Genomic DNA, 12,293 nt, shown 5'->3' on the forward strand with positions numbered 1-12,293 from the left:
GTTGATCTCCTCTCCCACTTGGTGAGATAAGTGGATGATAAGTAGGACTGCTCCTGCTTGAGAGAGAAGGAATCAGTGGGGGTAGATTCATCCCATGATTACCCACCCCCACCCCCACTCCCTCCCAGAGGGCATGGTTTTCATGCTCAGAAGCATGACTGTGCCAAAGACATAATGGGTTGAGAAAACAAGCCTGCCATAAGAGATGGTATAGGGAAGACCTCCGCACCCCCACCCCATTATCACAGGAGGAAAAGGCCAAGACACATTTGGGGGACTGAAAGTCTCAGATGCAAACAGTGGGTGCTCACACACACAGGGTGATTGGTTACCAGAATTCCATTCCTTGTTCTTAGGACTTGACAAGCTACACAATCTCACCATGGGCACGCCCACCCGCTATGAGGTGAGAGTGGACTTACAGACTGCCAACGAATCTGCCTATGCCGTGTACGACTCCTTCCAGGTGGCCTCCAGCAAGGAGCGGTACAGGCTCACAGTCGGGAAATACAGAGGCACAGCAGGTAAGACAAAATGTGTCTTTCCTGCTGGGGTCTCCTGCCTGGTGCATCTTGAGGATGGGTCGGCCACCTGCCGTGGACCTGGGGGATGGAATATTGTTTCACGAAGGTGAATTGTCCTCAGTGAACAGTTGAGGCCCCGCTCCCTGTAGGGGGTAAAACAGAATCGTCAAAGCAATCTTTGACCATCATAAAATCAGGACTTCTCTATGTTACGCACTGATCCTCCACCAGTAAAATCCTTCCTCTTCTACTGCCCCAGATCAGGCTGTTGTACATTAGCTGATGAACCTACATTCCGAGAGATTTCATGGTGTCTGCCCACCTCTCATTCGGCTTCAGTAGTGTGGCTGCCACTCTTTCACAGCAGTGCCTGTGTGTGTGTGTGTCATTTAAATTTATTGTGGTACTTTGCCATAAATAAAGACAGAAGAATGGAAGTGCTGATTCACACAATAAGAAGAATCAGTCTCATTAACTCCACACAACTATGGCAACACAGAAATTAATAGTTCAGCTGAAAGGAGGGGAACGGTAGCCTCAATTAGCGTCTCACTGGATTTAAGCCAGTTGGTGGTGTGTTAAGTCTTGAAAGGAAAAGAACAAAATTAAGCAGCTGATGAAATACTGGAATTATGACACTGAACATTTTCTTTAAGATGCAAGGCGTGGTTTTTGTTTTAATATTATACTTTAAACCTGTATTTATCATCTTTAAACCCTAGCAAGTAAGTCTAGTGTTTGACTTAGTGTGTTTTTGACTTTGTTGGGGCTATGTAGGAATGTGTGTGTGTGTGATAGTCGCTCAGTCGTTTCCAACTCTTTGGGACCCCAGTGACTGCGTCACACCAGGCTCCCTGTCCTTTACTACCTCCCAGAGTTTGCTCAAACTCATGTCTATTGAGTTGATGATGCCATCCAACCATCTCATCCTCTGTTGTCCCCTTCTCCTCCTGCCCTCAGTCTTTCCCAGCATCAGGGTCTTTTCCAATGAGTCGGCTTTTCGCATCAAGTGGCCAAAGCTTCGGCTTCAGCATGAGTCCTTCCAGTGAATATTCAGGGTTGATATAAAAAACATGGAAGTCAGGCATAGAAAAAAGCCAGTTAAAATACAATTGGGAAACACAGATGGGCATTTAGTGGTTTCTAAGGATATTAATCGAATGAGAGGGATTTCAAGACACCCTTTCGTAGGAGTAAGTGCACTGGCTCCCACCCTCTTTCACCAACTGTAGCTGATCAGATTGCATTACAGCCAGAGGTGGAAAGGGTGTGCACACTGCAGTCTCTCTTAGACCTGTCAGTGAAAAACAAGAAAGACATGGAAGTTTTATTCCAGCCAACCTGAGGATTATAACCCGGGTGGCAGTCTTTCAGAAAATTCAGAGGACTGTCTCTCCTGTTAGAGGTCAGAGCCCAGTTAGATAAGTGTTTGAGATAGAGGGTTATAAGTCCGTCAAATGATGTATCGTTGACAGTTTACACAGTCCAGATCCACACCACATACAAGGTATTGGATCACAGGTCATGATTCATGATGGCTCCTTGAGGATGTTAAGAGGGAGTATCATTTCCTAAAGAGGTCTGGTTAATACAGATGCATGGTACACACTAAGGGAGAAGGACAAGGTGCAAATGGGCCCTGTATCTTGCCAGAAAATATGAACTTTATTTCATCAGACCCCTCGGGCCTCCTCCTGTTCTATCTCAGCCCACATAGTTAAATATCTGGCCATCCCTTTTCTTCCCAATACCCTGTTCAGTCCTGACCACAGTGATCAGTCAGCCTTCCTTTCTCAGGCTGAAAAAGCCCAGTCTTCAGAGACTCCACTCGTGGCACCTTCTACAGGTAAGATACGGGATTGGGCTGGTTCCCTCCGGCACGTGGGCCCACACCTCTCCCTGAAACCCGCTGCCCTCATGGGCCTTCTGCTGGGGACCTCACTCAAGCCTACCCTCCCAGGCTACCTAGTCCCCCTCCCTCTAGTATTCAAATGTCCCTTCTCTGAGGTCTATCCTAATCCAGTAAATGACCTGATGCTAATGGGAAAATGAGTGAAAAGGAGTCAACATCTTTGTGAATTACTGTGATTCTCCTCCCGGGGACTATATTTGCATTTTAACTGTGATTAGGGGCTAATTCCCATTCTAAGGTTGTGCAGGCCAACAAGTGCTGGTCAGTGGAGGATGTATTTTTTAATAGGAAGCCTTGGGAGACTTGGAATTCATGCAGCATTTAGGCAGTGGTCTAATCTTCCCCTGTGTACTATCATTCTTACTCTTAAATTCTGAATTATGCTGGTGGGGTTAGTGGAGTTTGAGCTTTCCTTATATGTGCTGATTGGTCCCCAAGGAGGATTTTGAAATTTAGCAAGCTTCTGGCTACTTATGTCCTAGATGATGAGGTACTGTTTAGAGGACATGGCATTCAGATAGAAAGCGAACGTTTTGATATCTCCAGGCATGGGCCTGCTCTCCGCAGCTTTTAACCCTGTTGTCACTCTTTTTGGAACTAGAGATGTACAGCTCTGGTGGATAAGGAAGGTTTTAGATTCTTTTCCTACTCAGACTGTCCAGGCGGGCCCTCAACTTTTGCTTCTACTGAAGTCAAATCAAGAAGCTGCAAAATAGAGATAGAGACACAGATGTAGAGAACAGATATATGGACACCAAAGCGGGGGGGAGATTGGACTGGGATGAACTGGGAGATTGGAATCGACATATTCACACTGTTGATACTATGTATAAAATAGATAACTAAGGAAAGCCTGCTGTGGAGCTCAGGGAACCCTACTCAGATATATGTGTGTGTGGAGCCTATTCACTTTGCTATACAGGAGAAACTAACAACCTTATAAAGCAGCCATTGTGCTAAATCGGGCTTCCCAGGAGGCGCTAGTGGTAAAGAGCCTGCCTGCCAGTGCAGGAGACAGAAGAGACACGGGTTCGATCCCTGGGTTGGGAAGATGCCCTGGAGAAGGAAATGGCAGCCCACTCCAGTATTCTTGCCTGGAGAATCCCATGGACGGAGGAGCCTGGCGGGCTACAGCCCACAGGGTCTCAAAGAGTTGACTTGACTGAAGCATATGTGTTGCTGATTCACTTTGCTGCTCAGTTGAAGCTAAAACAACATCGTAAAGCAGCTATACCCCAATAAAAATTAATGTAAAAAAGCCAGCACATTATTCCTCCTTAAGGGAAATTCCAGCAAGGTAATGCCAGGTCAATTGACTTTCTGATTCTTGGAGTGAGACAGGTAGGACATTGTGTGAGCTCTACCTTCAGGATGCTGCTGTTCATTAATTTGGAGATTATATTGAAAACATAAATAGGCAGACATTCAGGGTGGTGCAGAAGGATTTCTGCGGGCTAACTAGCCACTTGCAGCTGATTTCAGAGACTTAGAACTGCTCAAGAAGGGATGGTTCACCCCCTACGGACACTGAGAAATGTGACGAGGAACTCAACCAGCATTCAGTCGGCTGGGGCCAGGGTTGCCAAATACCCACAGTGAAAAATTGTTCCATCCCAAAGGCCAGTGCCGTCCTAGCTTTGAAGTGAATTTTTAAGTACTGGCACTTAAAGAAGGAAAGGATCGTTGAACACATGAACAAAAGGGAAAGCTGGAGGTGACACAAATCACACTTTCATGGGCCTGTTCTTGGTCTCAGAGTGGAAGAGGTTCAAGGTCCAGACACATGATCCTGTGCCTGTGTGTCATTCACAGGGGATGTGATGTTAACAGCTTCTTCTGGCCTGACATGGCTTAGCTGCCTGGCTCATCTTTCCTATCTCAGGAGGTACGAGCAGAGAAGAGTTGGTCCCAGAGTGATTTATATATGTATATATTTATATTTTAAATATTTTATTTTTATTTATTTTTGGCTGTACTGGATCTTCATTGCTGTGCATGGGCTTTCTCTAGTTGTGGCGCCTGGGGGCTACTCTTTAGCTGTGGTACACAGGCTTCTCATTGCGGTGGCTTCTCTCATTGTGGAGCATGGGCTCTAGGGCTTCAGGAGTTGCAGAGCATGGGTTCTGGATCATGGGCTCAGTAGTTGTGGCACACAGGCTTAGTTGCCCTGCAGCATGTGGGGGCTTTCCGGACCAAGGATCAAACCTGTGTCCCTTGCAATGGCAGGTGGATTCTTAACCACTGGACCCACTAGGGACCCCCTTCCCTCCCCTCAAGAGATATTTTGATGAGATGGGTGCTGACCAGTCAGCAGCCCCACCTGGGCTTGGGTTCAGACCTCTTACGGGCTTGCCACTGACTCTCCCACCCAAGGCCATTACACTAGAAGTGGGGCATTTGTCTCTCATCAATGTTTTCTCCTAAAACTTCCAGAGAGGGAGAGAGAGTATAACCACCATTGACTTTTCTGCTCTATTTTCCTTGAGGAGATAAGCTTAATACATCAGAACACTGTCTTGGCCAGGGCCTGATGACCAAAGAAAAGTTAGTTTTTGATTTATGAGAGTACTCGCTATCTACACTTGGAGCATTAGTGTGCCTTTGGTCTCTGAAGCCAGAAGGTAGATAATCTATCATGGATTGGAGGTGGGGGGAAGTCTCACACTCAGACCACAACCTGCTTCACCTTTCTTTATCCCAGCGCCCAAGGTTAGATAGCCACAAGGAGATCTTTAAGAAACAGCCTCTGCACAGGTGCTTAGAAAACAGCTCTTTGAACTTACTTGCAAGTTAGATAAACTGTGCTCATTAAAATTGTTACTAAGGGAGCCATTGTGTGGTATTTTGAACTGTAGGGAACTATCTGCAGAAAATCTAAGGAGATGAAGAAATGTCTGTGAATGAAGTGACAGTTTGCTCTTCTTTCACTGGAGAAAATTAATGGGGGAAGAGGTTTTGCTGGGTCTCAGAAAAGACTGTGATGAGGGGAAAGATTGAAGGGAGGAAGAGAAGGGGACAACAGGATGAGATGGTTGGATGGCATCACCAACTCAATGGACATGAGTTTGAGCAAGCTCCGGGAGATGGTGAAGGACAGGGAAGCCTGATGTGCTGCAGTCCATGTGCTCACAAAGTGATGGACACGACTGAGTGACTGGACAACAACAAAGGTGGACATGAGGGCTCCCCGGGTGGCCCACTGAATCCACCTACCAGAGCAAGAGACATGGGTTTGATCCCTGGGTTGGGAGGATCCCCTGGGGAAGGAAATGGCAGCCCATTCCAATACTCTTGCCTGGAGAATCCCATGGACAGAGGAGCCTGGCCGGCTACATATTGTCCATGGGGTTGCAAAAGAGTTGGACACGACTTAGCGACTAAACAACAACAACAAGGTGGACATGAAAGGGCCACCGTCTGAGCTCCCAAATGAGAAAGACAAACTGAGACCTTCCCTTTCCACCATGTTTTGTCAACTCTTTATGTATCTATCCCCAGCTACCCGCAACTAAGGGCAAGGACCACTGCTTGCATTCCCAGAGCCTGGGCCGTGGCAGGTGTACCTGATGCTTCCTGAATGAATGAATGAATGAATGAGGCTGCAGGACAAAAGTTCTCAAGCTTCAGCTGGCATCTGAAGGGCTTGTCAAAGCACAGACTGCAGGGTACCACCCTGGAGTTTCTGGTTCTGTAGGACTGGGGTGGGCCTGAGAACGTGCATTTCTAACAAGTTCCCAGGTGATGCAGATGCTGCTGGCCCAGGGACCGAACTTTGAGAACCACTGTTATAGATAGTCAGAGATAGCTCATTCTTGTTGGCATAATCAAAGCCTGCTATTGAAACAAGCAAACCGCAGGTGAATTGGTGGCTCAGAAAGAACGCCGGGCTTGGGGTCTGAGGTTGGAACTTTGAGTCCTGGCTCTGCTGCCAGTGGACTGAGAGACTGTGGCAAGTCCCTAGAACAAACTCTGTGAGTTTCCTTCCTCATGGGACTAAGAGCTGCCTGACCCACCCTGTAGGCTTGTCAGGGGCATCAGATGAGAATGCACATGTGGAGGTGATCCGTAACTCGGAGATCAGATTACATGGAAGTATTGTTATCATAGGAACAGACTTGATTAAGCTTGGGATTTATATGAGCCCTTATTGCCGTTTATGAGCTGAATTAAAAAGTAAACTTGTAAAAGGATGACAAATGTGATGGGGAAATAGTAGAACACAAGTCAAGTAATTAAGGCAGGTTTCTAGACAGTTTGTAATGAGCACTTAATTGTATCTGTGTGCCCAGAAGGGCTCTCGAAGTTCAGGTGTGTGTGTGTTAAGTGGGCGCATGGGAGGATTAAGAAGGAGACTGTTCCTCAGGAGTGGGATTGAGCTGGCCTTCGAGGAGTGCTGAGGACTTGGACTGATGAAGGGTAGAGAGAAGCAGGTAAGCAGAGGCATGGATGATGGACTCGTCCCCCCTACACATTCAGCGCCTTTGGGGACAGACAGCAGGCTATGAGGTTGTACAGAAGATACAGCCAAGATACAAGCCTGCAAAGCCAGGAGGAGTAATTCACTCCACTTGGGAGGAAGTAGATCTGAAATGATGAAAAAGGATACTTATTAAGCTTCGGAAGAACTGGGAAGCCTGTTGTGTTGACACAGGCCTGGAGAGGTGAGAAGAGCCCAGGGTGGCAGACGTGGGGGACAGGGGTATATTGGAGTGATCTGCAGAAGGAAGGGCTGGATCATGGTGGGGGGCGGGGGCAACAGGATTTTCAAAGGTGACTCAGGAGTGCCCAGTCTGGACCAATGGGGGGGATGCTGAAGCAGAGACAGTGGCGTGGGACGGGGGTCAGTTGTGCGAGGTTGGTCTGGTACTATGAGGAATGTCGAGGAGTTCGGTTTTAGATGTTTGGATATTTTACTGTGAAGCCGCTAAGTGGAATACTATTCAAGTTATTGGAAAAACAGGCCTGAAGTTTGGGTGACAAGCGAGGAAAGAGAACCTGTTCATTCGTATCGTGTGCTCATCTTGGCGATTTTGAGAAAGGCGTGACTCTTTGTGGCATAACCAACTGCACCCCTGGCATTTTCGTGCCCGGAGGTTTTCCTCCCGAGTAATCTCTCAGGCCAGAGGAGGATCCCACCCACTTCTGTCACCTCTGCCCGCAGGGGACGCGCTCAGTTACCACAACGGATGGAAGTTTACAACCTTTGACCGAGACAACGACATCGCCCTCAGCAACTGTGCCCTGACGCATCACGGCGGCTGGTGGTACAAGAACTGCCACTTGGCCAACCCCAATGGCAGATACGGGGAGACCAAGCATAGTGAGGTGGGTGGCAGGTGAACATCTTTTTTGTCCCAGTGAAAGTGTTAGTCGCTCAGTCGTGTCTGACTCTTTGCAACCCCCGGGGGCCCACCAGGCTCCTCTGTCCATGAAATTCTCCAGGTAAGAACACTGGAGTGGGTTGCTATTTCCTTCTCCAGGGGATCTTCCTAACCCAGGGATCAAACCCGCATCTCTTTCGTCTCCTGCATTGGCAGGCAGGTTCCTTACCACTAGCTCCACCCATATTGTGTTCCCGGAGTGACACCCTCCAGCTGGTGTGGCTGCCCCTCTCCTTCTGAGGCCAACAGTCAGGGCAGTAGGGCTCCTTCTCCAGGCTCCGTGGCCTGGGTCCTCTCTGCCCATCTGCAGCAGCCTGCCCCTCTCTACATTCTCACCAGTGCTGCGGCCTTCCTCAGTGTAGGGAGGACTCAGGCCGCCCACTGCTTAACAGGGATGGTATGCGTCACACATCATCCTACTTTACAGATTCACATGTGGACACTCTCTTCATCAGCCTGAACTGCTGTAAGAGAAGAATAGAGACAGGGTGGCTTAAATAGCAGGCATTCATTTCTCATGGTTCTGGGGGATGGAAGTCCAGGTTCCCAGCAGATTCAGTTTCTGATGGGAGGTCTTTCTGGCTTGTGGATGGCCGCCTTTTCACTATGTCCTCACTCAGCAGAGGCAGAGCCCGCTTGCCTGCTCCCTTGCAAGATCTGGTCTGTCCTTCTCTTGGAAGAGCACTGATCCTACCATGGGTGATGTCATCTAACCCTAATTACCTCCCGAAGCCTCCACTTGTGAATACCATCACATTGGTGGTTAGGGCTTCAATGTATACATTTTTGGGTGTTGGGAGGGGCACAAACATTTTATCCATAACAGACACATCAGAATTCTATCCAGTTGTTCTTCCAGTTAAAAGTGAAAATTCTAAGTGTTAGTCGCTCGGTTGTGTCTGACTCTTCACGATCCCAGGCTCCTCTGTCCATGGAATCCTCCGTGCAAGAATACTAGAGGGGGTAGCCATTCCCTTCGCCCAGGGGATCTTCCCGACCCAGGAGTTGAACCCGGATCTCCTGCATTGCAGGTGGATTCTTTACCATCTGAGTCACCGGGGAAGTCCTTCCAGTTACACCAGAGCTATTTTTCTCTGTCCTTTGATCATGGGGCACAGTTTTCTGCTTTAGGTAAGACTCATAGGGTCGCATAGAGTCGAAAATGACTGAACTGACTTAGCATACACACACACCCTTGGATCCACTTCATCCTAGAGCCACCCAAAGTCTGCTCAGAGCGTTGTGCTAAACCAGTTTCTCCACTTCAGGAGTGTGAACACAGGCTCGTCACCCCTCCCTTGCTCTAAAACTTTCATACCAGTGATTTCTCGAACTCTCATGCCCCGAGAACATCATCTTGACTCCTCGCCAGCTACTAGGCATCTCCTGTTTGCTCCCTCACAGCTTCTTGAAAATTGCATCTTTGTTCCTACTCATCATTAATTCATCCCACTCTATGAAATTTCCCCTCCTTGGGTTTCTAATTTCCTACCCTGGGTCTTGATCCTAGCCTTCAGGAAGCCACCTCTCCCCAGAACTCACCTTATAGCAAAATGACTGTAAATATTAATACATCTAAAGTCCAGGTATATTCTGATTCTGTTGGTCCTAACCAGGCAGTAGGGACTCCCCATCCTTACATTATTTTTCAAAGGGAAGAAGAAATTTGCACTCAGGGGAGCCAAGGAGGGTGGGCCCATGAATCCTGGAGGCTGCATGTGGACTGACTCAGGGAAGCTGTGATCAGAGATCAGATATTTGAAATAAGCAGCCAATGTGCCCTAAACCATCCCCATATTTGCTAATAAAAGACATTCATCTGGTTAATGTGCTTTTCACAGTCTGCACAGCATTTAGCTTCTTGTTTATTATTTACCTCAGAAATTAAAATACATAAAATTGGTCACTTGGGCTCTTTATTGGCCAGGTTGCAAGGTTATTAAGTGAATTAAATATTATTGTGCTCACCAGTCAAAAGTCATAAAGCGAAATTTAGTTTTCAGCAGGCTATTCGTTACCCCAGAGCTAATATCTGTACAGTGTAAATTGAAAATGATTTTACACAATTGGCCAATTAATGTGTTTATTTTTGTCTTTAATTTTTTGTAAAGGAAAAGAGTGAGGCAAATCACTGTGAATTTAATCACTGCTGACCAGGTTGACCCTGTGTTGTCTTTGCAGCTGCTCTGGCTTCACCCGCCTGCTGGGCTCACACCCCCATCCTCCAACCCCAGGGGGCTTCCCAGTCCTCAGCCTGTTTAACCTCAGCTGCCCAGCAGAGGGCACACACTCCCAGATTCCTCTCTCGCTTCCTTTATAAGTACCCTAGTCTCCTTTTCTGTCCCTTGTGCAGAGAGGTGTGGGCTTCACAGGTGGCACAGCAGTAAAGAACCCACCTGCCAATGCAGGAGGCTTGGGTTCGATCCATGGGTTGGGAAGATCCCCTGGAGATGGAGATGGCAACCCACTCCAGTATCCTTGCCTGGGAAACCCTGTGGAGAGAGGAGCCTGGTGGACTGCAGTCCATGGGGTTGTGAGAGAGTTGGACACGACTGAGCGACTAAACAACCGCAAAGTAGGGAGGGAGTGGTTTCTCTGGTAGAGAAGCACTCTGTGGTGAGGTAACCCATTCCGCTCTCCCGAGTGCCTCTTCTTGATGTTGGCTTGCTTGTTCATTGGCTTATTTCTTTATTTAACATAGGGGGTGAACTGGGAGCCATGGAAGGGACATGAATTCTCCATTCCTTTTGTGGAGTTGAAGATCCGACCTCACGGCTACAGCGGGGAGCATGTTCTGGGCAGAAAGAAGCGAATGCTGGGAGAAAATTCAAGAACGTTCTAACGGCCCATTTGTGCACATATGGCACAAGAGGAGACCAGCCCAGGGTTGGGGCCATCTGTGTAAGCGTGGGGTGGGGTGGGTAGTGATGACTGACTAACGGAGGTTTGAAGAAGGCTCATGGCCCCTGGCTTCTGAGATGGCTGGATAACCTGCAGGACAAAGCATGTCAGCCAGCTCTCAGCCATGCAGCTTACTTCCCTATCACCTGCATTTTGCCCACGTATATCGGGGCCTGAAAATCCATACAAAAGTAGCTGCACAGTGTGTATGGGAGAGACAGGACTGAAGCTGCAAGGTTTACTGTTCTAGCTTCAGTAACAAATATATGGGGTTGGGGGAAAAAAAAGTGAAGAATCATCTAGTACTTCACTAATTGGAAATCTCAAAATTGGTGTACGTATATATATATATATATGTATACACACATAGTTCTATTAATACAAATCTTCTGTCTAAAAAGAGGTACCAAAGAGGGGTTTCTCTTTGATGACAAGGGGCTGATAGTAGCCTGAAACTTACCTTCCATTACCACTGGATTTTGGTGGGAAAAGGCATAAATCTTCCCCTTTTTAAAAAATTGTTGATGTTATTCAAGGGAACTAGAAGAGACAAAGAGAGAGTCGAATATTGCTAAGTTCTGACTGGTATCTGGCATGCTGGAAACTCCAGCTTCCATATTACTGCTATTTTGAAGTGCCCCCTACCAGCCATCTGCATAATCACTTTTGTAGATCTGCATATGTTGTGAATAAATTCTCACTTATTTCAACCTTGAATAGTTTGACTCTCTTGGTAATTGGGTCCTCCCAAAGACTCTTCTTTGTCACTCCTTCATAACATCAAGTCCTCAGCCTCCTCCCCTCTCCCCTACCACCTATTCTGTTGGACCCCTGGGTTTTCTGAAAGTGCTCAGTACCAGATGCTTATTGTCTGAATGGACACTTGGCAAGGTCAGATCCTTTTGTCTTATTTTCCTATCACTTTAGAAGGTTTTTCTGTAGCAAAGTCAGTAACCATTGAAAAAAGTCAAATTCCTATTCAAGAAAAAAAAAAAATAAACCACTGATTAAAAAAAATCTGCTGTGTGTTATTTTCCCCACGTAAGTGCACTTGAATTCTAAATTTAACCTAAGTGCAAGCAAAGGTACAATTTGAGCGTTATAATGGAATTTGGTTGGCTGTGACCTCTTACTGTTGTGATGGTAAATAATGGTATTTGGAAGCAGGAGAAGTGAGTGAGTGAGGAGGAAGACAAATGCCCTACAAGCTGCAATCCTCCTTCAGGATTGGGAGTCCTTTATTACCTCGGGTTCTCCAGGTTTTAACCTCTGGCCAAACGCCAAGCCATCCTTTTGGAATAGTGTTTGTCAACGTTTAAAATTTTCAGCATCCCCTTGGCTCCATTTACACATGCACTGAGCAATGCCCTGGTAACTGCTCAGTCTGATAAAGGGCAGTCTGGATGAAGTACTGTGTAGGTGTTGGGGCTGAGGGTTTAAAAACAAGCTTGCACCTTGTTCATTGATTCAAGGAGACTTCAAGGCTCTGCCTGCTTACCAGGCAGTGTGAGGTGAGCTCACAGAGGTGAGCGAGCCCGTTCTTGCCCTGCTGGAGTGTGTGTGCTGTCATGCATT

General features: G+C 47.2%; 1 protein-coding gene across 6 annotated transcripts in view; it reads left to right on the forward strand.

Moving 5' to 3' along the window:
- Window positions 1-11,435, forward strand: part of TNN (tenascin N) — a 71,508-nt gene extending 60,073 nt beyond the window's left edge. For all 6 annotated transcript variants that reach the window (XM_043924613.1, XM_043924614.1, XM_043924615.1 and 3 more), the window contains 3 exons: window positions 357-524; window positions 7,598-7,761; window positions 10,519-11,435. In XM_043924613.1, coding sequence (XP_043780548.1) covers window positions 357-524; window positions 7,598-7,761; window positions 10,519-10,659 — 473 coding nt within the window. In that variant the 3' untranslated portion in view covers window positions 10,660-11,435. The remainder of the gene's footprint in view (window positions 1-356; window positions 525-7,597; window positions 7,762-10,518) is intronic.
- The last annotated feature ends 858 nt before the right edge of the window (window positions 11,436-12,293 follow it).

The sequence above is a fragment of the Cervus elaphus genome, chromosome 14 (assembly GCF_910594005.1).
Source record: "Cervus elaphus chromosome 14, mCerEla1.1, whole genome shotgun sequence".
Taxonomy (NCBI): Eukaryota; Metazoa; Chordata; class Mammalia; order Artiodactyla; family Cervidae; genus Cervus; species Cervus elaphus.